Here is a 23,934-nt window from a genome sequence, read left to right as displayed (position 1 = left end):
ACAGGCAGGTTTCCTGTGATTCTTATTATGTTGTTGAACTACAATTCACAGCATGCCCCGGAACTTGGATTTTAACAACATCTTCAGAGCCACAGGTCACCTAAGCCTGATTTATATGTTAAGCAATTTGTGCAATGGCAAATGTCCACTCAGGACTATTATTAACAAAATATGGTATTGCCTATAGGCATATAAAGGATTGCCGTAGTGGCATACGTACCATAGTAAAACACACGTACCATATTAAATGTCAATAAATTAAACATCAGACTCTACGGCAGTATTCAGTAGTCTATCCAATAAACTATGTCAATGCTATAAAACAGAAACAGACAGTCATGGCAACTAAGGGTCTTCAGCAATTGGGCCACATCTGGGGTACTGAGAGTTGCCACTTGCTGAATTAAATTATTGTAGCTGCTGTTAATTAAGACTTTCACAGCTAAAACAGGTTTCCTGTAAAAGGAGTCACTGCACTTTCCAGCATACATGTTACAATCTGTCTTCTAACACATAAAGGTGGGAGCCATTTTGTACGGGGAACCAATAAGCTATGGAAATGCAGATTAAATCACTAGGAAACGGTGATATCAATGAGTCAGGACGCATGAATGCCCCCAGGGGATTTGCCAATTTCTAGAGAGCTAATTGGCTGCATTTCCACGACTCAGTTCTTGTTCACGTCTACAAAATGGCCACCTTCATTACATGTAGACGGCAGATACATTAGTAAGATAAATCTATCAATATTTCTATAAAACAACACAATCAATACAATATGTTTTGGCAGTGAAAAGAATAGACTCTTTTGCTGACAAATAGATGACCAAAGAAGCAAAGACAGGATGGCTTATCATCAGCTCCTCAAATAATCTGTAAGCTTTAGCCGCAAATCACATTTGGTATGTGATTAGCTGCTGTGTGTTATGACCCATGTGGTAACCGCATCATGAGGTAAAATACTTAAATAATTTCAGGAATGATGTGGAAATAATTATTACACGGTGCTGTGACCTGATAAATGTATGGCATATGTATATAAAGTGTGGTGTATAGAAATGGTAAAAAATAAATTACAATATTAAAATACCCGACATCGGACGCATTATAGTTTCCCCTTGATAATTCTATTTCTTGGTGTAATTCGGGAGTTCAAATAAAGTGGACTTGTGGCATAACTACGTTGGAAGCAGCCATTTTGTAGGCAAAATATTTATGACGTCTATAGACGCTAGCAACAGCATGAGTCTCTCTTTACCTCAAACCTCAGAGATGTCACTAGCCAAAAGTAAATCGACAGCTTAATTCAATAGTCAGCCTACAAAATGGCTGACCACATGCAGACGGCTCGTACACTTTAAGAAATCTAGGGCTAAAAAGGAACTTAAAATACACAGAGGGAAGGAATAGGTTTAAATAAACAGTGATAAGATTTTATACACAATGTGGCCTATTCCTTGGAATATCCTTAGTTAAGGCTGTGCACAGTTTATATATCTGGGCTTTTAAAATGGACTCATCAGCCACATAATATGGAGATTGCAATTATTTGGGCAAAGCAAATACCTATTATTATTCATCCTATATATATTCACTAGGAACCTGTATCATCATCAATGCAAGAAGGTGATAAGGGAAAGTGCTTAATACCTGATAACACTGGTTTCGACAAAATGGCTGCATACATTGAAAAACAGTAGAAACCGTAGAAAGTCCCGACTTTGTTAACAAGGGCAGCACTTGAATTCCACTCAAGTTTTCCCTAGGGCTGGAAATGGTCAACCACGCTCTGTCATAAGTAATTATCTACATATCCTGCAGCTGTATAAAAATGTACTGTATGCAGGTCAATGGAAATGAGAAGTACTAATGCATTATATCAAAAGGACGGATTTGGAAGTGATGCAGAGTAAACTAAATAAGTTGAGGTAGGATTGATATTAAAAGTCCATTTTTAAATCAAATGACTACTAAAACCCTTTTAAGCCGCTCCACAGAACAATGCTGTCCTATTCAAGTGCCTCTCTAGGGTCTATTTACTAAGCAGTGTTAGGAGACAGAGTGAAAAGTGATAAGGTGCCAGCCAATCAGCTCCCAACTGTCATTTTTCAAACACAGCCTGTGAGATGACAGTTGGGAGCTGATTGGCTGGCACCTTATCACTTTTCACTCTGTCTCCCAACACTGCTTAGTAAATAGACCCCTAGATCTCTGCTGTACATACACTCTGGGTTAAGATTTTCACAAAATAGAGGATTAATCTTTATAAAAAGAAATATTTTAATTGAATTTGCAGGAGCTCAATACAATGGACAAATGCACTGTAAGCCCAAGAGCATCTGGTCAAATATGAACTATATTCCTTCTAGACCTTCAGCATAGTCTCATCCATCAGTTAGCGGATCATCTCCCAGGAGAAGTGGATATAACAGACTGTTAGGGCATTACTTATTCCACCTGTGCTTCAAGCTGGGTCAGCCCTAAGGACAGGATCCAGAACCACTAACCTACTGCACCGATTTCTTACCCCTCTCCCAATCTGCCCCCTACAGGACGTGTTTTGCAGATTCCTGTAAGAATATTTCAGGTAAATTCTGACCTTCTTATAATAAAATTCATTCAAAGGCGGAGATCCCTGAAAACATGGCCTGCCCATGGTAGCTATTGGCCGCCCCAGCCTGGAGAAATGTAAGTCTCAATGTCATCAGTGGCTCATTTATTATATTTGCCTCTTATGTATGCGTGTATTACCCTAAATACCACATATTCTGAAGTCCTGTTCATACAGCCCCCTATTATTTATGTGTCCCCCTATTATTTATACGTCCCTAAATGTAAATAAAGATTTATCACATGACTTTCAGAAGCCAAAGTGTCATCTGTATAAAATGGCTTAATCGTTGTAACTAGAAGTACCGCTAAATGCACAGCTGTACCGTCTACAAGAGGTTTTGGCGCCGCCTACACGGCTGGAATGCTGTGTTTCGGCCACTAGTCATTTACCATATTTCGTACCACATTATGAGCATAAAAGACTGTTTCTGCACACAATACATTACAGCAATAGGTTTACGGCCCACCCAAGGGTAAATAAACTATGGGGTATAAAATTAATATATACATTGCAAAACTGCCTCTTAAGAAAGTGCTAACAAATGCACGAGTCAGAGCAAAAACAGACGGAAAACGGAAAACTGTAAAACACAGAACACAATACATTGTTCAGAGGTCAGACGTTTGAAGGACAGATGACTAAAATCTATTAGTGGCTGCTTCAGAATGACTATAGACAGGGCCGCAACTAGGGGGGGGCTAGAGGTGCACGTGCACCGGGAGGGAATCGCGGGGGGGTGAAAATGCAGACTCTGCCATCTGAAAATGGCCGCCGCTGAAGAGGAGACTAATGCTAGAGGTCCTTACTGGACCTCTAGTGTCTGTCTCTTCCTTGGCGGCGGCCATTTTTGGATGGTCGTTTTCAGCAGATTCCATGCGGACTAGCCGTCCGCATGGACTCTGCTGAAAACGGGCATCAAAAAATGGCCGCCGCCAAGGAAGAGACAGATGCTAGAGGTCCTACTGGACCTCTAGTGTCTGTTAGCAGAGCGCAATGCACACAGCGTTCCCGGAAGTGCCGGGAACGCTGGCGCTGCAGGGAGAGGATGCTGAGAGCTGCATCTTCTCCCTTCAAACCCCCCTGGCAACTAGCATAAACCCCCCTGGAAACGAGCATGGAACCCCATGGCAACGAGCATGGAACCAGGGACGTCTGAGTAATGCACTACCTTATGGAGGAGCAAGGACAAAATCCAGGTACGGGAAGGGAGGGGGGCGCAAAATTGCTGCCTTGCACCGGGTGACAGATATCTTAGTTTCGGCCCTGCTATAGATGAAACTTAAAAGGATGATCCACCTAATTTTTATCATATCATCCAAATAATAATAATATAAGTTGCAAATCATCATTAATTTTTCCTTTGCTGCCTTCTGGTGGAAATAAAAGACTTAGTAAAGCTGCTTTAGCCATTAGTGTCTACAGGAGTGTCCGGCCTGCCTTTGTCAGGGGAATTTGTATGATAGAAGAAAAAAAATTGTAACATGGAGTAGAAAAAAAAAATATGGTTATCATTAACTTGGAGATTAATTTAACAATGTTTAGAATATCATCTTCTTTAAGATAAGCTAGAAGGAAATATGTAGATGACTAAGGTGCTTATATAATAGGACAGCACAAACAGCAGCAATGTTCTGTAACCCCAAACAGTATCCAATCGGATTCCAGCTCTCAGTAATCTAGTATCTCCAGACTAATGAAAGCGAATACCTGATTAGCTGTTTTAAAACACTCTACTCGCATGGATTCATTACATGAGATAAATTGAAAAAAAAAACCCAAGTGTTTGCTTATTCACCTTCTACATGACATTCGCAGCACCTGCCGGCCCCCTACTCACAGTCCGACACCGCAGTCCCCTGTCCTCTAACCCCTCGGCCTGCAGAGAACGCTCCTGTTTAATGTATGGACTGTAGTCTTTTTCCCAGCACCAGGCTAAAACTGCAACTCAAAAGGTTTCTGAGAATTTGTGGAAAGGAGAAAAACTATTTGTTCCTAGTCTGTTCCTTGGAATAACTGAATGTTTATCTGGCCTTGGTCTCGGATTTATTTTGGTCAAATATCCTCAGGATCCTCAATGCATCAGGCAAACCACGACTACCCAGATTTTGTAGAACTACAAGTTCCAGCATACCTTGCCAGCTGCCAGCTTGCTGGGACTGATAGTGTCATGCGCTGTCTAACATTTGAATGAACCCTCCCCAAACCTGGAACGCAACCATTTCTTTTCAAATGATAACGGTCTATCGATCACAGCAAAGGTCGTGTGTATCCGGAAGCAAAAAACAATACCCTAAAACCTAACATGAAGTCCCACATATAAAACACAGAAATTTTCTTAGAAAATGACAATTTCAATTAAAAATCTCTGATAAAAGGGAGATGTTAGATCCAGGAATGGCAACAAGCCGCCGTGGCAGATCCGTGGAGCCGCTCGCTGTAGAGGGGAGGACACGGGTGCGCGCCATTCTTCCTAGGGTTCGTCAAACAACTGCAAGTCCAGCCTGACCACTATCTCCCCTGTGGGGACTTCGTGTAGGAGCAGACACTTCGTGACTGGACCCTTTGAGCCCTGGTCTTTCTTTATGTCTGCAACTCGGATTTCCGTCCGCCCCAGAAAGTCTGAAACAGGAGAACGTGTTACATTTGGGGACTCATTGGTAATATTTAATTCAAGAAGAACTTTAAATGAACCTCATTACTACAGCCAAGACTATGAGCAGAGAACCTACATCAAGACCAGTGGTGAATCACATTGCAAAGGGTCAAAGTAGATTGAGTATCATTGTCCTTGCATATATATGTCCCAGTGAGTATCTCTGTTCCGGTATATATATGTCCCAGTGAGTATCTCTGTTCCAGTATATATATGTCCCAGTGAGTATCTCTGTTCCGGTATATATATGTCCCAGTGAGTATCTCTGTTCCGGTATATATGTCCCAGTGAGTATCTCTGTTCCGGTATATATGTCCCAGTGATTATTGCTGTCCCTGTGAATATAGCTGTCCCAGTATATAGTATATGTCCCAGTGAGTACTGTTGTCCCAGTATACAGTATACGTCCCAGTGAGTAACGATGTCCCAGTATACGTCCCAGTGAGTAACGCTGTCCCGGTATACAGTATACGTCCCAGTGAGTAACGCTGTCCCGGTATACAGTATACGTCCCAGTGAGTAACGCTGTCCCGGTATACAGTATACGTCCCAGTGAGTAACGCTGTCCCGGTATACAGTATACGTCCCAGTGAGTAACGCTGTCCCGGTATACAGTATACGTCCCAGTGAGTAACGCTGTCCCGGTATACAGTATACGTCCCAGTGAGTAACGCTGTCCCGGTATACAGTATATGTCCCAGTGAGCAATGCTGTCCCGGTATACAGTATATGTCCCAGTGAGCAATGCTGTCCCGGTATACAGTATATGTCCCAGTGAGTAATGATGTCCCAGTATACAGTATATGTCCCAGTGAGTAACGCTGTCCCAGTAAACAGTATATGTCCCAGTGAGTAACGCTGTCCCAGTATACAGTATATGTCCCAGTGAGTAACGCTGTTGCAGTATACAGTATATGTCCCAGTGAGTAATGATGTCCCAGTATACGTCCCAGTGAGTAACGCTGTCCCAGTATACGTCCCAGTGAGTAATGCTGTCCCAGTATACAGTATACGTCCCAGTGAGTAACGCTGTCCCGGTATACAGTATACGTCCCAGTGAGTAACGATGTCCCGGTATACAGTATACGTCCCAGTGAGTAACGCTGTCCCGGTATACAGTATACGTCCCAGTGAGTAACGCTGTCCCGGTATACAGTATACGTCCCAGTGAGTAACGCTGTCCCGGTATACAGTATACGTCCCAGTGAGTAACGCTGTCCCGGTATACAGTATACGTCCCAGTGAGTAACGCTGTCCCGGTATACAGTATACGTCCCAGTGAGTAACGCTGTCCCGGTATACAGTATATGTCCCAGTGAGCAATGCTGTCCCGGTATACAGTATATGTCCCAGTGAGTAATGATGTCCCAGTATACAGTATATGTCCCAGTGAGTAACGCTGTCCCAGTAAACAGTATATGTCCCAGTGAGTAACGCTGTTCCAGTATACAGTATATGTCCCAGTGAGTAACGCTGTTGCAGTATACAGTATATGTCCCAGTGAGTAATGATGTCCCAGTATACGTCCCAGTGAGTAACGCTGTCCCAGTATACGTCCCAGTGAGTAATGCTGTCCCAGTATACAGTATATGTCCCAGTGAGCAACGCTGTCCCAGTATACAATATATGACCCACTGAGTAACGCTGTCCCAGTAAACAGTATATGTCCCAGTGAGTAACGCTGTCCCAGTAAACAGTATATGTCCCAGTGAGTAATGCTGTCCCGGTATACAGTATACGTCCCAGTGAGTAACGCTGTCCCGGTATACAGTATATGTCCCAGTGAGCAATGCTGTCCCGGTATACAGTATATGTCCCAGTGAGTAATGATGTCCCAGTATACAGTATATGTCCCAGTGAGTAACGCTGTCCCAGTAAACAGTATATGTCCCAGTGAGTAACGCTGTTCCAGTATATGTCCCAGTGAGTAACGCTGTTGCAGTATACAGTATATGTCCCAGTGAGTAATGATGTCCCAGTATACGTCCCAGTGAGTAACGCTGTCCCAGTATACGTCCCAGTGAGTAATGCTGTCCCAGTATACAGTATATGTCCCAGTGAGCAACGCTGTCCCAGTATACAATATATGACCCACTGAGTAACGCTGTCCCAGTAAACAGTATATGTCCCAGTGAGTAACGCTGTCCCAGTAAACAGTATATGTCCCAGTGAGTAATGCTGTCCCAGTATACAGTATATGTCCCAGTGAGTAAAGATGTCCCAGTATATGTCCCAGTGAGTAACGCTGTCCCAGTTTACAGTATATGTCCCAGTCTGTACAACTGTCCAATGATATATGCCCAAGTGAGTATTGCTGTCCCTGTATATATGCCCCAGTGATATCTTTGTCCCAAAATATATATGAATGAGTATCTGTCTCAGTGAGTATTGCTGTCCCAGTATACATTACTGTGCAAAAGTTTTCGGCATGTGTGGAAAAATTGCTGCAAACTAAGGATGCTTTCAAAAATAGACTATAGATTATTTTTCATCAATAAAACGCAAAGTGAATGAACAGAAGAGAAATCTAAATCAAATACATATTTGGTGTGATCACCCTTTGCCTTCAAAACAGCATAAAGTCTTCTAGGTACACTTGCACACAGTCAGGGATTTTGTAGAATTATAGTCAGGTATATGATTAACCAGTCATACCACACAGGTGATAATGATCATCATTTTCATGTAGGTTGAAACACCGTTGAAACAGAAACAGTTGTGTAGGAGGCCTAAAACTGGGTGAGGAACAGCCAAACTCTGTTACAAAGATGAGGGTGTGGAAGACAGTTTCATGTCACAGATCATACACCATGGGAAGGCTGAGCACAGCAACAAGACACAAGGTAATTATACTGCATCACCAAGGTCTCTCCCATGCACAGATCTCAAAGCAGACTGGGGTTGCAAGATGTGCTGTTCAAGCTCTGTTGAAGAAGCACAAAGAAACGGGCAACATTGAGGACCGTAGACTCAGTGGTCGGCCAAGGAAACTTGGTGCATCAGATGAAAGACACATCATGCTTACTTCCCTTCCAAATCGGAAGATGTCCAGCAGTGCCATTAGCTCAGAACTTGTAGAAACCAGTGGGACCCAGGTACACCCATGTACTGTTCGGAGACGTCTGGTCAGAAGTGGTCTTCATGGAAGAGTTGCGGCCAAAAAGCCATACCTTCAACATGGAAACAAGGCCAAGCGACTCAACTATGCACGAAAACATAGGAACTGGGGTGCAAAAAATGGCAGCAGGTGCTCTGGACTGATGAGTCTGAATATTTGGCTGTAACAGAAGGCAGTTTGTTTGTGAAGGGTTGGAGAGGGGTTACATTAATTAGTCTCTGCAGGCAACAGTGAAGCATGGTGGAGGTTCCTTGCAAGTTTGGGGATGCATTTCAGCAAATGGAGTTGGGGATTTGGTCAGGATTAATGGTGTTCTCAATACTAAGAAATACAGGCAGGTACTTATCCATCATGCAATACCATCAGGAAGGCATCTGATTGGTTCCAAATGTATTCTGCAACAGGACAACAAACCCAAACATACAGCCAATGTCATTAAGAACGATCTTCAACATAAAGAAGAACAAGGAGTCCTGGAAGTGATGATATGGCCCCCACAGAGCCCTGATCTCAACATCATCGAGTCTGTCTGGGATTACATTAAGAGACAGAAGGATTTGAGCAGGCCTACATCCACAGGAGATCTGTGGTTAGTTCTCCCAAGATGTTTGGACAACCTCCCTGCCGAGTTCCTTCAAAAACCGTGCAAGTGTACCTAGAAGAATCGATGCTGTTTTGAAGGCAGAGGGCGGTCACACCAAATATTGATTTGATTTAGATTTCTCTTCTGTTCATTTACTTAGCATTTTGTTAATTGATAAAAATAAACTATTAACACTTCTATTTTTCAAAGCATTCTTACTTTGCAGCATTTTTTCCACAACTGCCAATACTGTACATGTCTCAGTGAGTATCTCTGTGCCATTATACAATATATGTCCAAGTCTGAATCACTGCCCCAGAATATATGTCCCAGCAAGTATTGCTCTCCCAGTATATATGACCCAGTGAGTATTGCTGTCCCACTATATATGTCCCAGTCTGTATTGCTGTCCCACTATATATGTCCCAGGGAATATTACTGTCCCAGTATATATAACCCATTCTGTATCGCTGTCCCAGCAAGAATTTCTGTCCCAGTATATATGTCCCAGTCTGTATTGCTATCCCAATATATATAACCCATTCTGTATTGCTGTCCCAGTATATATAACCCATTCTGTATCGCTGTCCCAGTATATATGTCCCCGGGGAATATTGCTGTCCCAGTATATATGTCCCAGTCTGTATCGCTGCCCCAGTATACAGTGCATCACTTTTTCCACATTTTGTTATTTCAAAATGGAATAAATTCATTTTTGTCCTCAACGTTCTACACACAATACCCCATAATAACAACGTGTAAAAAGTTTTTTTGAGATTTTTGCAAATTTACTAAAAAAAAAAAACACTAAGAAATCACATGTACATAAATATTCACGGCCTTTGCCATGAAGCTCAAAATTGAGCTCAGGTGCATCCTGTTTCCACTGATCATCCGTGAGATGTTCCTACAGCTTAATTGGAGTCCACCTGTGGTAAATTCAGTTGATTGGATATTATTTTGAAAGGCATACACCTGTCTATATAAAGTCCCACACTTGACAGTGCATGTCAGAGCACAAACCAAGCATGAAGTCCAAGGAATTGTCTGTAGACCTCCGAGACATTATTGTCTCGAGGCACAAATCTGGGGAAGGGTACAGAAAATATGCTGCTTTGAAGGTCCCAATGAGCACAGTGGCCTCCATCATCCATAAATGAAAGAAGTTCGGAACACCAGTACTCTTCCTAGAGTTGGCTGTCCGTCTAAACTGAGCGATAGGGGGAGAAGGGCCCTAGTCAGGGAGGTGACCAAGAACCCGATGGTCACTCTGTCAGAGCTACAGCATTGCTCTGTGGAGAGACGAGAACCTACCAGAAGGACAACCATCTCTGCAGGAATCCACCAATCAGGCCTGTATGGTAGAGTGGCCAGACAGAAGCCACTCCTTAGTAAAAAAGCACATGGCAGCCCACCTGGAGTTGGCCAAAATGCACCTGAAGGACTCTCAGACCATGAGAGACAACGATTGAACTATTTGGCATGAATGTCAGGCGTTCTGTTTGGAGGAAAAAAGGAACCGCTCATCACAAGGCCAATACCATCACTACAGTGAAGCATGGTGGTGGCAGCATCATGCTGTGGGGATGTTTTTCAGCAGCAGGTACTGGGAGACTAGTCAGGATAGAGGGAAAGATGAATGCAGCTATGTACAGACACATCCTGGATTAAAACCTGCTCCAGGGCGCTCTTGACCTCAGACTGGGGCGACGGTTAATCTTTCAGCAGGACAACGACCCTAAGCACACAGGCAAGATATCAAAGGAGTGGCTCCAGGACAACTCTGTGAATGTCCTTGAGTGGCCCAAACTTGAATCCAATTGAACATCTCTGGAGAGATCTGAAAATGGCTGTGCAGCGATGCTTCCCATCCAACCTGATGGAGCTTGAGAGGTGCTGCAAAGAGGAATGGGCGAAACTGCCCAAAGATAGGTATGCCAAGCTTGTAGCATCATATTCAAAAAGACTTGAGGCTGTAATTGCTGCCAAAGGTGCATCAACAAAGTACTGAGCAAAGGTTGTGAATACTTACGTACATGTGATTTCGTTTTTTTATTAAATTTGCAAAAATCTAAAAAAAACTTTTTACACATTGTCATTATGGGGTATTGTGTGTAGAATTTTGAGGACAAAAATGAATTTATTGCATTTTAGAATAAAGCTGTAACATAATAAAATGTGGAAAAAGTGACGCGCTGTGAATACTTTCCGGATGCACTGTATATGTCCCCCACGAGTATTGCTCACCCAGTATATATGACCCAGCAAGTGTTACTCTTCCAGTAAATATGACCCAGCGAGTATTGCATCCCAGTATATATGTCCCAGTCTGTACTGCTGTCCCAGTAAATGTCCCAGGGAATATTGCTGTCCCAGTATATATTACCCATTCTGTATCGCTGTCCCAGTATATATGTCCCAGTGAGTAGCGCTGTCCCAGTATATATGTCAGGGTGAGTATTGTTCTCTCAGTATATATGTCTCAGTGAGTATCACTGTCCCAGTTTTTATCGCTATCCCAGTATATTCGTCCCGGTCAGTATTGATTTCCCAGTGAGTATATATTTCCCAGTATATATATATATATCCCAGTGAGTGTTGATTTCCCAGTATATAGGTCCCAGGGAGTATCCCAGTATATTTGCCCCTGTATGCTGAGCACTGACCGTCTGGAGAAAACTGATCCCTCTCGAAGACGGTGATACAGAGAACGTCCTGTTCCAGGTCCTTGATAAAGAATTGGCAATTGGAATTCCACTTGGGGTTTAATGTGTCCTGAATGGTTTTGGTGATATGACACTGGGAACCCATTGTGATCTCGCAGTATGGATTGCTCTTCCCTGGACAGGATAATAAACACAACTCTATGAATACAGATATACTGAGCATTTACATCCCCCCAGTCACATCTCGTGCCCAGTTCTAAAGTATAAAGCACAGCTTTATACCTTAGATACCAGCCACTGCAGGAGATCCCAGAGGGCAGGTCCAAGTGCCAGATCCAAGGGGGCATGGCAAGGCAAATTGTGTCATGGCCTCGTCCATCTATGATAGGGGGAGGGACCATAGTGGCACAATTCACAAGAAATTGCTTCATCAGGCTCCTCCCACTTCCATAGGGCAGTGACTGGGATCTGGGTGGGTTCCTAGCTGTCCTGGGAATCAGAGACACCTCACAGAAATTCAGGCGTCTCCTGGACATTCTGTGAGTTGTACCTGCTGCCTGCATACAGGGCTTCATTACAAGCAGCTCACACATATAATAACAGCTCCATAAGCATCTATATTATTCAGGGCACACCGATAAATTCTCCACTGCATGGATGACCACTGAACCCTCATGCTTGAGAGTACCGCATTTCTTACCATGTGACCTGCAGGGTTTCAATTCGATGCCTTCTACAATATTCACCATCAGTCGCCCGATGCCTGTAGCCCTTTGAGAGCGAACTGTTAAAAAAGAACAAACAGGTGACTCTGCGGATTCCCATATATTGGTAACAACAAGGATAGGGACATAATGTATTCACATCCCATTACTTATTTCCAGTTGTTACAGATAACACCACGGGGCACGGCCGGTGGGAATCAGCGGAGCTTACTGGATCCTGAATATTTATTTCTATATGAATAATAAATATAAGAGACTTACCCAAATACGCTTTCTCCCTTTTCTTTTTCTCAGTCTCTATGTATAACTCTGAGGCAGCTTTAATTTTCTGCACCCATGCTGTCCTGATGGAGAGAAAGTCACGCATAACTTATATTATATGTCCATGTCCTGATCACATGCACATTGCAGCCATCATGTCCTGTGACAGCTAAACTACAGGCAGGTGTGATACAAAAGGTCGACATGACAAAAGTTAGACAGTATAAAAAGTCGACAGGTACAAAAGGAAATGGTAAATCTTCACCCTAATTATAAACTTGGTGCCTAACCCTAACCGTCGGGGGTAAGGGCCTAACCCTAACCGTCGGGGGTAAGGGCCTAACCCTAACCGTCGGGGGTAAGGGCCTAACCCTAACCGTCGGGGGTAAGGGCCTAACCCTAACCGTCGGGGGTAAGGGCCTAACCCTAACCGTCGGGGGTAAGGGCCTAACCCTAACCGTCGGGGGTAAGGGCCTAACCCTAACCGTCGGGGGTAAGGGCCTAACCCTAACCGTCGGGGGTAAGGGCCTAACCCTAACCGTCGGGGGTAAGGGCCTAACCCTAACCGTCGGGGGTAAGGGCCTAACCCTAACCGTCGGGGGTAAGGGCCTAACCCTAACCGTCGGGGGTAAGGGCCTAACCCTAACCGTCGGGGGTAAGGGCCTAACCCTAACCGTCGGGGGTAAGTGCCTAACCCTAACCGTCGGGGGTAAGTGCCTAACCCTAACCGTCGGGGGTAAGTGCCTAACCCTAACCGTCGGGGTAAGTGCCTAACCCTAACCGTCCTTCCTAGAGCCTAACCCTAACCGTACTTCCTAGTGCCTAACCCTAACCGTACTTCCTAGTGCCTAACCCTAACCGTCCTTCCTAGTGCCTAACCTTAACCTTCGGGATAAGTGCCTAACCCTAACCGTCCTTCCTAGTGCCTAACCCTAACCGTCTTTCCTAGTGCCTAACCTTAACCATCCTTCCTAGTGCATAACCCTAACCGTCGGGGGTAAGTGCCTAACCGTAACCGTCGGGGGTAAGTGCCTAACCCTAACCGTACTTCCTAGTGCCTAAGCCTAACCGTACTTCCTAGTGCCTAACCCTAACCGTACTTCCTAGTGCCTAAGCCTAACCGTACTTCCTAGTGCCTAAGCCTAACCGTACTTCCTAGTGCCTAACCCTAAACGTCCTTCTTAGTGCCAAACCTTAACCTTCCCTCCTAGTGTATAACCTTAACCCTCCGGTAAGTCCCTAACCCACCGGTAAGTGGGTAACTCTAACCCTATCCAAAAAAAAAAAAAAATTGTTGACAATTTCCATGTCACCCTTTGAACCCGTCGGCCTTTTGCCGTGTCGACCAAATCATTGTCGACCATTTGTATGGGTCACAGCACAGTGTCCCTATGGTTCTGTGGTCTGACGACTGTGGTGTAAGGGGATGAGGGTTGTCATTAAAAACAAAACTTTTTCATGGAGTTTTCTTTTTAATCAATGTAACATTAAAGCTCAGAATATAATCTCCAAGCATCTAGTCATAACCAGATATTACAAATTACAGATTCATCATCAGTCGCCCGATGCCTGTAGCCCTATGACAGCGAACAAACAGGTGACTCTGCGGATTCCCATATATGGGTAACAACAAGGATAGTGACATAGTATTTATCTGGCATATAAGTCACATCCCAGTACTCATTTCCAGTTGTTACAGATAAAACCATGGGGCATATAGATACCCATTGATGGCAATACATTGTATACCATATTGATTGGACAAATAATAGCACAGAACAATAGCTGTGTACCCCAGGTGCATTTATAAAGGGTGCACTGCTATAAAGAATGCAGAAGTATAATGGTTATCCCAGTAACAGTCCTACACATCGCTGCTAGAGGTCTTCACAGCGTCCCTGCCAGCTACACACAGCAATACATGTATGTGCAACGCTCACCTCTCATTTATGCTCTCTGAACGAAGCGTGTACACCCGGTCAATGTGAGAGATGTGGAAGATGGGCTCGTCCCCCGATGGGTCTGTGGGTAGCTTCACCAGCACTTCATTCAGGAAAATAGGCTGCAGCAATGGTAGGTGATGGTATGTTAAGCACAGATATCTTTCATCTGATAACATTAGTGTTCTACGGGGGGGTCGGTTCAATTAGCCGTGAGCGGGACGATGTTCTGCTGCAACAGTGGGGAAATTCTGGCAACAGCACAACAACTTGCCCCCATCTCACTCCATGCAACACTATGGTACATCTATGAGGGCTACCGTAAGTATTGCATGTACACACTCAGACACGTTCGTGGCTGACTAAATCGATTCCTCTGAATCTAATATGGTTACCTATATATGTGTGTGTAAGTCATAGGACACCGAGCAGCTGGGTATGATTATATATCGCAGGGCTTGACAAATTTTTCTAAAATCTAGGAGCCAGGATGAAAGTGTAGGAGCCACCCCCCCCAAATAAATTACAGGAGTGAGTAAGGAGCATAGCTGTGTGTTATACACACTATACTAGTCTACTAAATGGTTGCAGTTGAATGGATACAGTCAAATGGAGGCCCCTTCACTGCTCTACACAGCTCCCCTGCTCCACCCTCCAGTAATAACTGACCACATTTCACATAAAACAATGGTGCCAGAAAGTACAACAGAACCCCCCTACCCTCGTGGTCACACCACTATCCCTCTGAAGCTGCTCCGCAATCCCTGGCCACGCATAGACCCTACTACCAGAGAGCTCTAAGAGCTCTATGCAGACGGAGATAGGAGACAGTAGACAGCTGGGACGTACAGGAGGATCAGCGTAGACTGGGACAGACAGCAGGGTCAGAGCAGGCCAGGATGGAGAGGCGTCATCAGTGCAGGCCGGTACGGACAGAGTCACAGCAGTCACCGCAGGCGACACTCAGCACATGCACTCCTGTGCATGATATGAACACCGCAATACTATAGGCACAAATCTCCACCGGAGCTGATGAGGATCTGCTTCCTCCCTCACTGCAAAATCTAGTAGCCAGGCAGCAAAATCTGGTAGCCATGGCGACCTGGTCCCCGGGATTTGTCGAGCCCTGTTATATCGAAATAATCACGGTAGAGATATGGCATAAGAACAGGCCTGGCCAACCTGTGGCTCTCCAGCTGTTGTAAGTCCCAGCATGCTTCACCAGCTGATTGGTGGAAGGGTATGCTGGGACTTGCAGTTTCACAACAGCTGGAGAGCCACAGGTTGGCCTGGCATTGGATGGTGGAAAATTTAATAAATTCTGTGTAACCAGCAGACTGTTCATCGGTCTGATGACATCACTTTCTGTAATGTTATACAGGCTGGGAACTGGCTGATGTACTGGTGTAGTAACACTACACACATTAATGGTCACCGACAAACTGTCCAGTGACTGCTCTGGCTCACAGTACGGCCGTAACAGCAGGCTGATATGTACTGAAGTCTGCGACTGGTGACTGGTGTGAAATTCAGTAAGGGGCAAAATGAAAAAAATAATGAAATATACTACCATGGCACAGCGGCTTTTAAATCAGGGCTCGCAATTCCTTTATTGCTTTTTAACCAAGTAGTAACACTATCCTCTCCCTGCCCGCCACCAGCCCTCACTCACCGTCTTGTACATTTTGTACTGGAGGTTGGACTTGGGGCTGAACACTTTGTCGGTCCCCGAGGAGCCCAGCGGTTTGATGACCTGTGTCAGCAGGAGGAAGTCATTGAAGAGAAAACCATATAACTCCTTGTTGCTCTTCGCCTTGTACAGTTTCCCGCTGTGTAGGAACTTGCGAGGCCCCAAGCAGTTTGTCACAGAGTTGAAAACTAGTTGCTGAATGGGAAAAAAGGCAGACAAGAAGCCATTAGTGTATAAATACAGATGCTACACAGTACACAAAACTTTTTTTTTTTCCGGTTATATGGGAGCCTTCAATGGCTGTAGACCATGGCAGGGCATGCTGGGACTGCTAGTTCCACAACACATGCAGAGCCGCCCAGTTGTCTGCCACTGATTTTAATTGAAGATACACAGTACGTAAATTTATGACCTTTGATTTAACGGTACAGATGTGTCCTTTCTTACTGTTGCGTCAGTCATGCCCAATAGCCCCTTTCGGCGTGCCAGGTCCCGTGCCACTCGAGTCTTTTTAGCTCAAAACATGCATTTTTTTTTTTTTAAATCGGGTATTTTTATTGAATATTTTCAAAGAACAAAAAAAAATAAAGACATCAATAAACAGAAACAAAATACAAAAAGTAAAACGGATAAAATGAACACGATAGGGAGAACACACGAGCATAGGTATACACAATAGAAGACGTATTTCAGGAAGGAGCAGGCAGAATCTGTCTAAAGATAACTGAGTTATTCCTTATCAGGAGTAAAAAAAAAGCACCAAAAACAAAATCCATATTAGTGGATTAAAACACCAATAATAATAAAAATGTTACAAGACTGACATGGGCACCCAAGTAGGCGCAACCCAAGTGGCACTCAATGTGGTGGAGGCTCAATAGCATATATAGAAGACTGCCTGAGGGCCGAACCTCTGTCAAATTTAAGTGGACATTTCTGCTTAAGATAAATAAAATGATCTATGCGAGATAGTAGCATTGACCAAGGGCCACCTATGAGAAAAGGAGGAGGATCAGAAGCCATCCAGGCTCAGGCAATGCATACACGGGCTAAAGCTAAAAGATTAACATTTAATTGGAGAGAGGAGTTAAGAAAATCCACCAGGATGAGACCAACAGGGATCTAGCAGGGGAATGCCAGTGGGCCTGAATAAATGCAACAACTCAGGACCAGAAGAGGCAACCTGGGGACAGGACCAGAGCAAATGCCCAAAACCAGCAAATACCTGAAACCAGCAAAGGAGCCTGGACATTTAGGATCAGGTATCAGGGGACGATCCCCCAAAGCTCTGAAGTCGAACAGGAGTCCCGTAAACCCCTATGTAAATAGAAAGCTGAATCTGCTGATACCTGGCATACGCGGCAGTGGCCCAGGGAGAATCCAACAGGAATCCCCACTCTATTTGTCAAAACACCCAGGTCGGAATCTCATTGAGATCTAAGGATGCACAGCCTCAGAGTGAGATAAGAGAGAGGAATAAGCCTGAGAAATGGACTTTCGACTAGAGAGGGTACAGACTAGCAATAATACCGGAGATTCAGAAATATCGGGGGCATCTCTCCCCCACTGTGCACAGAGAGCAAATGAAGAAAATTTGCAAAGGAATGCAAGACCCCATTATGATATACATGACCTACAGCATAATTTCCATAAGACAACAAAACAGAACCACCCTCAAGCTTACGTAGCTCCGGTAGAGCAAAGTTTCCAGACAAGCGTAGGACACGGGTCAAATGCATAGCCGCCCGAAAGCTTATCCACAGCAATCCAGACCATACGTGCCTGTTGTAGTAAGAGGGCACACAGAAAAGAGGAGTTTAGCAACAGAGAACGCCTCCAACCAGCCCTGGCGAGGAGAGCCTGAGGCCCAGTTCATCATTCTATCAGTGTTACCCATTCATGTAGGTGCATAAGCCGGGCAGCAAGATAATAACGCTGCATATTCGGCAGGGATAAAAGTCTCCCTAACCTATAACGTTACAGAGAGCCCTATAGGCTATATGAGCCCCTCTGTTCCCCAAGATGAAGGAAGTCACAAAACGGGCAATAGTAGCAAACTGAGACATAGGAGACATTTGCAACACATAAGAATTTCGTCAGAATCACTATTTTTATCAAATTTATCAGGCCCGTAAGCGCAAAGTGGAGATTTTGCCAGACATGAGAATTGACCTTCAAAAATTAAATTTGAGAATGGAGATTTAAATGAATGTAGTCAGTCATCCGGAGAGTGTGTTACTGAGTGCCAACATATTTATACTGTACACATCAGCGCAGGGGGAAGTCATAATCAGGTGGTGTAGACATGGCAGAGAGAAGAGGGAAAACAGATTTATACCGGAGAAAGTAAAAAAACTATCCATCAACTCAAGCATGGAGGTAAAGAGGATCTCATCTGTGTTACTAACAAAATCATATCGTCAGCAAACTGATTTATTCCTCCCGATAAGAAATCATTAATCCAAAAATAGCAGACCACATGCGAATGGTTCAACGGCAACGACGAACAACAGCGGGCGACCCCGCCTAGCGCCCAGTTACAATAAGAAAGACTCAGTAACAAAGCCATTGACAGTAACCTGAGCACCAGGGGGAAGAACATAGTCATTTGACCCAAGCCAGAAAATGTGGACCCACTCCAAACCTAGATAGCGTTTCCCAAAGGAACGGCCACTCCACTGAGTCAAACGCCTTCGCTAGGCGGCAAGGGATAGAACAACAGCATCAGTCATCTCATCAGTAGCCACTTGTTAGTAGGTATAAATGAGGTTAGTGGTAGTAGATCCCCCAAGCACAAAGCCCGTCTGATCGGGGGTGAATCATTTCATGTATTACCCAATAAAGCGATGGGGTGATAGGAGAATGGAGATGTTGGATCTTTACCTGGCTGTGGTATAACCACCATTAACACCTCGAGAAAGGGAGGGAGCACACTTCTAAGAGAGCCACAAAAATCTCCAGTAACTTAGGGACACAACAGCCCAAATTAGCTTTCTATAAGTCACTAGGGAGCCCCACCACCCCCAGGGTTTTTTTTTATTTGGAAGCGATTTTATAGCATCCTCCACCTCCTCCGGTGAGATAGGAGATTCCAAATACTGTTGGTTAAGTTAATTCAGCATAAGAATAATGAGCTCTAGGGGGAAATTTACTAAGAGAGTTTTTAGAAGTGAGTTTTAAAAGTGATGTTGCCTATAGTAACCAATCAGATTCTAGCTATTATCTTCTAGAAGGTGCTAGTTAAATGTTAAGTAGCATCTGATTGGTTGCTATGGGCAACATCACTTTTAAAACTCACTTCTAAAAACTCTCACTTTAGTAAATTTACCCCCTCGAGTGATAAACTTCATTAATTTGTGAGTGACACACAACATGAGCCACCCCAGCGGTTTCCCGTGATCTGTGCACAGCAGTAGGAGAAACCTCCGCTCTAGCTATAAATGCCATACGTATGCTAGCTCCATCTGCCCGTACAGTAACATGTGTACCTTACTTGCATAAATTAAAGACATACAAGCGACAAGACTACATTGCCTGCATACTCTGATCGTACTCTGGTTTGCGACATTTGTACATCTGTGTGCGACTGAGTCTATGTAAAAAGGCAGCTGCCGCGACTTTTCCTCACGCCAACTTCCATATGTGCTTCATCTGCGTCTTAGGTGAAACCAATTCCTGCGCGGTTAAAGTCCCAGCCCAGCGTCTCTAACACACTGAGTGGTGTTTTCCGCTGAGTCTGTGATGCGACAAAGACGTCGGACGCCTCGCACCACAAGGCGTCCGGACGCCCGGTAAATAAGAACACATCTGTATTTAAAAAACCCACCTAACCTTCTCCCCCCTCAGTACCAGTCATTACATACATAAGTGTGTGAAGACCTGTGTAACAGGAATTACAAATAATATAGAAAGCTGTACAGCAAGAATACTTTAAGATGAATATTGTAAAACGCCACTTCACAAAACAAAAAATTCAGCCTTAAAAATAAATAAATAAATTTAATAACGTGGCTGCCTTATATATCAGTAGGATGAGATTGATCTGGGTGGTCTGCAGAAATAGATGCAAAGAGATATTTAGGTTCTATTCAGTCCCTGAACACACTGACCTGCCAACAAGAACCTTATATTTGCTCCTTTACCTTTATTTTGCACTGTTATTTATGAACGTAAACTCTAGAGCAGCGCTTCTTAAACAGTGTGTCGCGACACCTAAGGTTGTCATGAGTTGGTCCCTGGGGAGTGTGTGCTTTTACGCTCTCCAGGACACTCTCTGGCCAATCAGAGTAAGGGGAGGAGAGTGTGCTTTCTAGCTCCCCCCCTGCTGCAGGACGTGCTCTGGCCAATCAGCAGAGTAAGGGGAGGAGAGTGTGCTTTCTAGCTCCCCCCCTGCTGCAGGACGTGCTCTGGCCAATCAGCAGAGTAAGGGGAGGAGAGTGTGCTTTCTAGCTCACCCCCATGCTCCAATGGATACTACGTGGGATTAGCAAAACAAAGTCCTAGTCACCCCCTGACTTCCTGCAGCACCAGAGAGGAGATGGGAGCAGACAGGCACTCACAGCAGTGCAGACATCTCAGCATCAAGACGTCTGTCATGTAGAGGAGACAGGACCAAACAGCCACAGACTCAGTAGAATGGGAGGGGGAGAGAAAATGAGGGGGGGGGGGCAGGGTTGTTCTGTATGTAAAGAACATCTTGGAGTTTGTGCTTTGGGTACAATAAAGTTCATTTACGTTTATTTTTAGATCTTTAAAATGCTGTTGTTTATATGTGGATGTCACTCTTCACTGTGTCACGGCAGAAAAAAGTTTGAGAACCAGTATTAGGGAACACAGAACAGTGTAACGTTACTTTGTGACATACACAGAACAGTGTAACATTACTTTGTGACATACACAGAACAATGTAACGTTACTTTGTGTCATACACAGAACAGTGTAACGTTACTTTGTGACATACACAGAACAGTGTAACGTTACTTTGTGACATACACAGAACAGTGTAACGTTACTTTGTGACATACACAGAACAGTGTAACGTTACTTTGTGACATACACAGAACAATGTAACGTTACTTTGTGTCATACACAGAACAGTGTAACGTTACTTTGTGACATACACAGAGCAGTGTAACGTTACTTTGTGACATACACAGAACAGTGTAACGTTAGTTTGTGACATACACAGAACAGTGTAACGTTACTTTGTGACATACACAGAACAGTGTAACGTTACTTTGTGACATACACAGAACAGTGTAACGTTACTTTGTGACATACACAGAACAGTGTAACGTTACTTTGTGACATACACAGAACAGTGTAACGTTACTTTGTGACATACACAGAACAGTGTAACGTTACTTTGTGACATACACAGAACAATTGATACAACTCACAATTATATTTGCCTTAACCCTTTATTCCCTGCAGCATTCCTGACTGCGACTTGTCATTTGTTCCACCGTGTGTTTATGGCCACTAGAAAACATAAAGCCCTGGAGGAACGTACCTCAGATAAACCCTCACACTGTACGTGGGCCTGAATCCACTCCAGCCGGTCAGAGTTCTCCTTCTCCCGCACGCCCTCGTTCACCTGGGAGCAGAGCTCCTCCGCCTTCTCCAGAGCATGCTTCAGGTGGCTGTGATCCGGGTGGTTCTCCGGTGTGTTTTCTATAATCTAAATATGAATAAGAAAAGGCAAAAAGCTTTAATGCACCGTGACAATTATAATAAATGTCCAAGCATATTAAATGTTTACCCCCTTCCCCTGCCTTTGTAGCAGCAGAAGAGGGGGGGGGGGGGAAGGGGGTTTTCCTGGGCTGCACAGCTAAATTGTAAACATCAGAGGTACTACTGTGCTGAGACTTGTAGTACCGTGCATAAAACAAAAGATGCAGGTGGCACACTGTAAGCACTAAGGCCCTGATTCAGAGGCGCTCGCTGTTTGCGAGCGCTCGCTCTGAATCAGGGCAGGCCTTTTTTTTCTCCACCGGCCTCCATGCCGCTCGCTAAGCTGTGTGTGACCACCCACAGCTTCAGCGGGCGGCCTGGCATTGGTCGCGATTATCGCAACCATTGGGCTTGTGACGAGACCCTTGTGGTGAGGTCTCGTCTACCGCAAGCCCCAGTGAGCTTCCTGCTCTAATAGAGGAGGAAGCTCACTGCTGACATCACTGGTGATGTCAGTAGGGCCGCCCACAAACGGCAGGCGTTCCTTCAGGAATGCCTCCGTTTGTCCAGCCACCCCCCCTGCACGCCTACAAAACAATCACAATCGACAGCCGCAGCATCTTGTAGTGAGTCCCGCAGTGAGTGAAAATTCACTCGCTACGAGGCTTGCGCGTGCGCACTGCCCGGCTATCGACCTGCTTGCGAGCGGGTCTGAAACAGGCCCTAATATATGATATGATAGTAAAAATATAATAAAACTATGCAACATTGAGTATAAATGAGGTTCTTCACATATTTGGTAAAAAAAAAAAAAAAAGAGGAGATAGAGGCGCCAAGTTAGGAAGACCTGCTTTGTGTGGTGTCAGTACGTGCTAATACTTCTGCAAGCACCGTACAAGGAACAATCAGGGTGCAGGCAGCAGTCTGTCCTGATAATATGTATTCCATAGAGGTTAATGAACTTGAATAATTGTACTTGTCCAAATGCCATTTGCCAAGCAGTGTGTACACCTGAACATGCAATGGAACAGATTTCCAAATGGGCCTTACCCACTTTTCCCTAGAAATTGGAATTAAGAACAGTTTTAGTCGGCTTATGATATAAAACCATGTCTACAAGGAATGTTGTCAACACTTATCGATATCACATGTCGACAGTTACGATGTAAACACTGTTTAAATGTGGACATTGAACATGTTGGCATGTTTACACTGTCGACATGTGAACCGCTGACATTCTGCATGGAACGGGAGGGGAGGGTGGGAGCTAGGCAATGGGATGAGAGGGGTAGTGTTAGGCTGTGGGAGGTCACTGTAAACTTGCTGGAGTAGATGGTATTTAGAAACCTATAGATGGTAAATTGCTCAGCAGAAGTAATAGGTGACCTTTGGAATCAAAATAATCTTTTGGAGCTGAAATAGATATTTCCCGGCAAGACTCCACAGGAAAAAAAATATGGGTCTAATACGTTCCGGGTTCCAACACCCTAACGGGGCACAGTAGAGGAGGAATGCTACACATGATGCTGAATTGTCCCTAGAAAATAGAAAGCGGGTGTGGAATAGGTGCCAGTCACTTGCCCGGCTGCAAACCTCCTGCTGTACTAGGCATGCAGTCCTGGAGTCATTACCCGCCTGTGATGAAGCATTCCTGTAAAGTAACTGCAAAGTCCCTGCCGGCTGGGTGCGTAATCAGCGCTGTGTAAAGCCACTCCGCAGCTTCCCATTGGGTCTGGGAACTGTAAGCGGCGGTCTCTCAGTTTTAATGAGAGCTCTGTGGCTGTGCGCTGCTGGGACACACGCAAGCCAGCGGCAACCTTGCGCACGGGTGGGATTAGCAGAGTGTACTTCGGCTGGGATTCAGATGAGCAAGTCAGCGGTGGCAAGTGGAGAGTTCCAGAAATGATAGTCATGGTATTTTCCGTGGACGTAAACGCGTTTCACCGCATTAGGCTGTTTTATCAATAAGCGGATAGGGGGAGAAGGTTAGGTTATAAACTAGTAAGAAAGT

General features: G+C 44.6%; 1 protein-coding gene across 5 annotated transcripts in view; it reads right to left on the bottom strand.

The window, feature by feature from the left end:
- Positions 1-2,177: 2,177 nt before the first annotated feature.
- ITSN1 (intersectin 1) overlaps positions 2,178-23,934 on the bottom strand; it is a 161,186-nt gene continuing 139,429 nt past the window's right edge. For 4 of the 5 annotated variants that reach the window (XM_088461696.1, XM_088461695.1, XM_088461698.1 and 1 more), the window contains 7 exons: positions 21,763-21,930; positions 16,233-16,445; positions 14,561-14,682; positions 12,621-12,703; positions 12,335-12,418; positions 11,635-11,808; positions 3,530-5,233 (listed from right to left, as the gene is read on the bottom strand). In XM_088461696.1, coding sequence (XP_088317822.1) covers positions 5,085-5,233; positions 11,635-11,808; positions 12,335-12,418; positions 12,621-12,703; positions 14,561-14,682; positions 16,233-16,445; positions 21,763-21,930 — 993 coding nt within the window. In that variant the 3' untranslated portion in view covers positions 3,530-5,084. Of the gene's footprint in view, positions 3,426-3,529; positions 5,234-11,634; positions 11,809-12,334; positions 12,419-12,620; positions 12,704-14,560; positions 14,683-16,232; positions 16,446-21,762; positions 21,931-23,934 lie in introns of those variants that run through there. The other variant, XR_015874870.1, reaches the window with a different exon arrangement.

Source organism: Taudactylus pleione, unplaced genomic scaffold (assembly GCF_031769625.1).
Source record: "Taudactylus pleione unplaced genomic scaffold, aTauple2 ptg001086l, whole genome shotgun sequence".
In the NCBI taxonomy this organism is placed as follows: Eukaryota; Metazoa; Chordata; class Amphibia; order Anura; family Myobatrachidae; genus Taudactylus; species Taudactylus pleione.
This window is presented reverse-complemented; position numbering and strand designations above follow the sequence as displayed.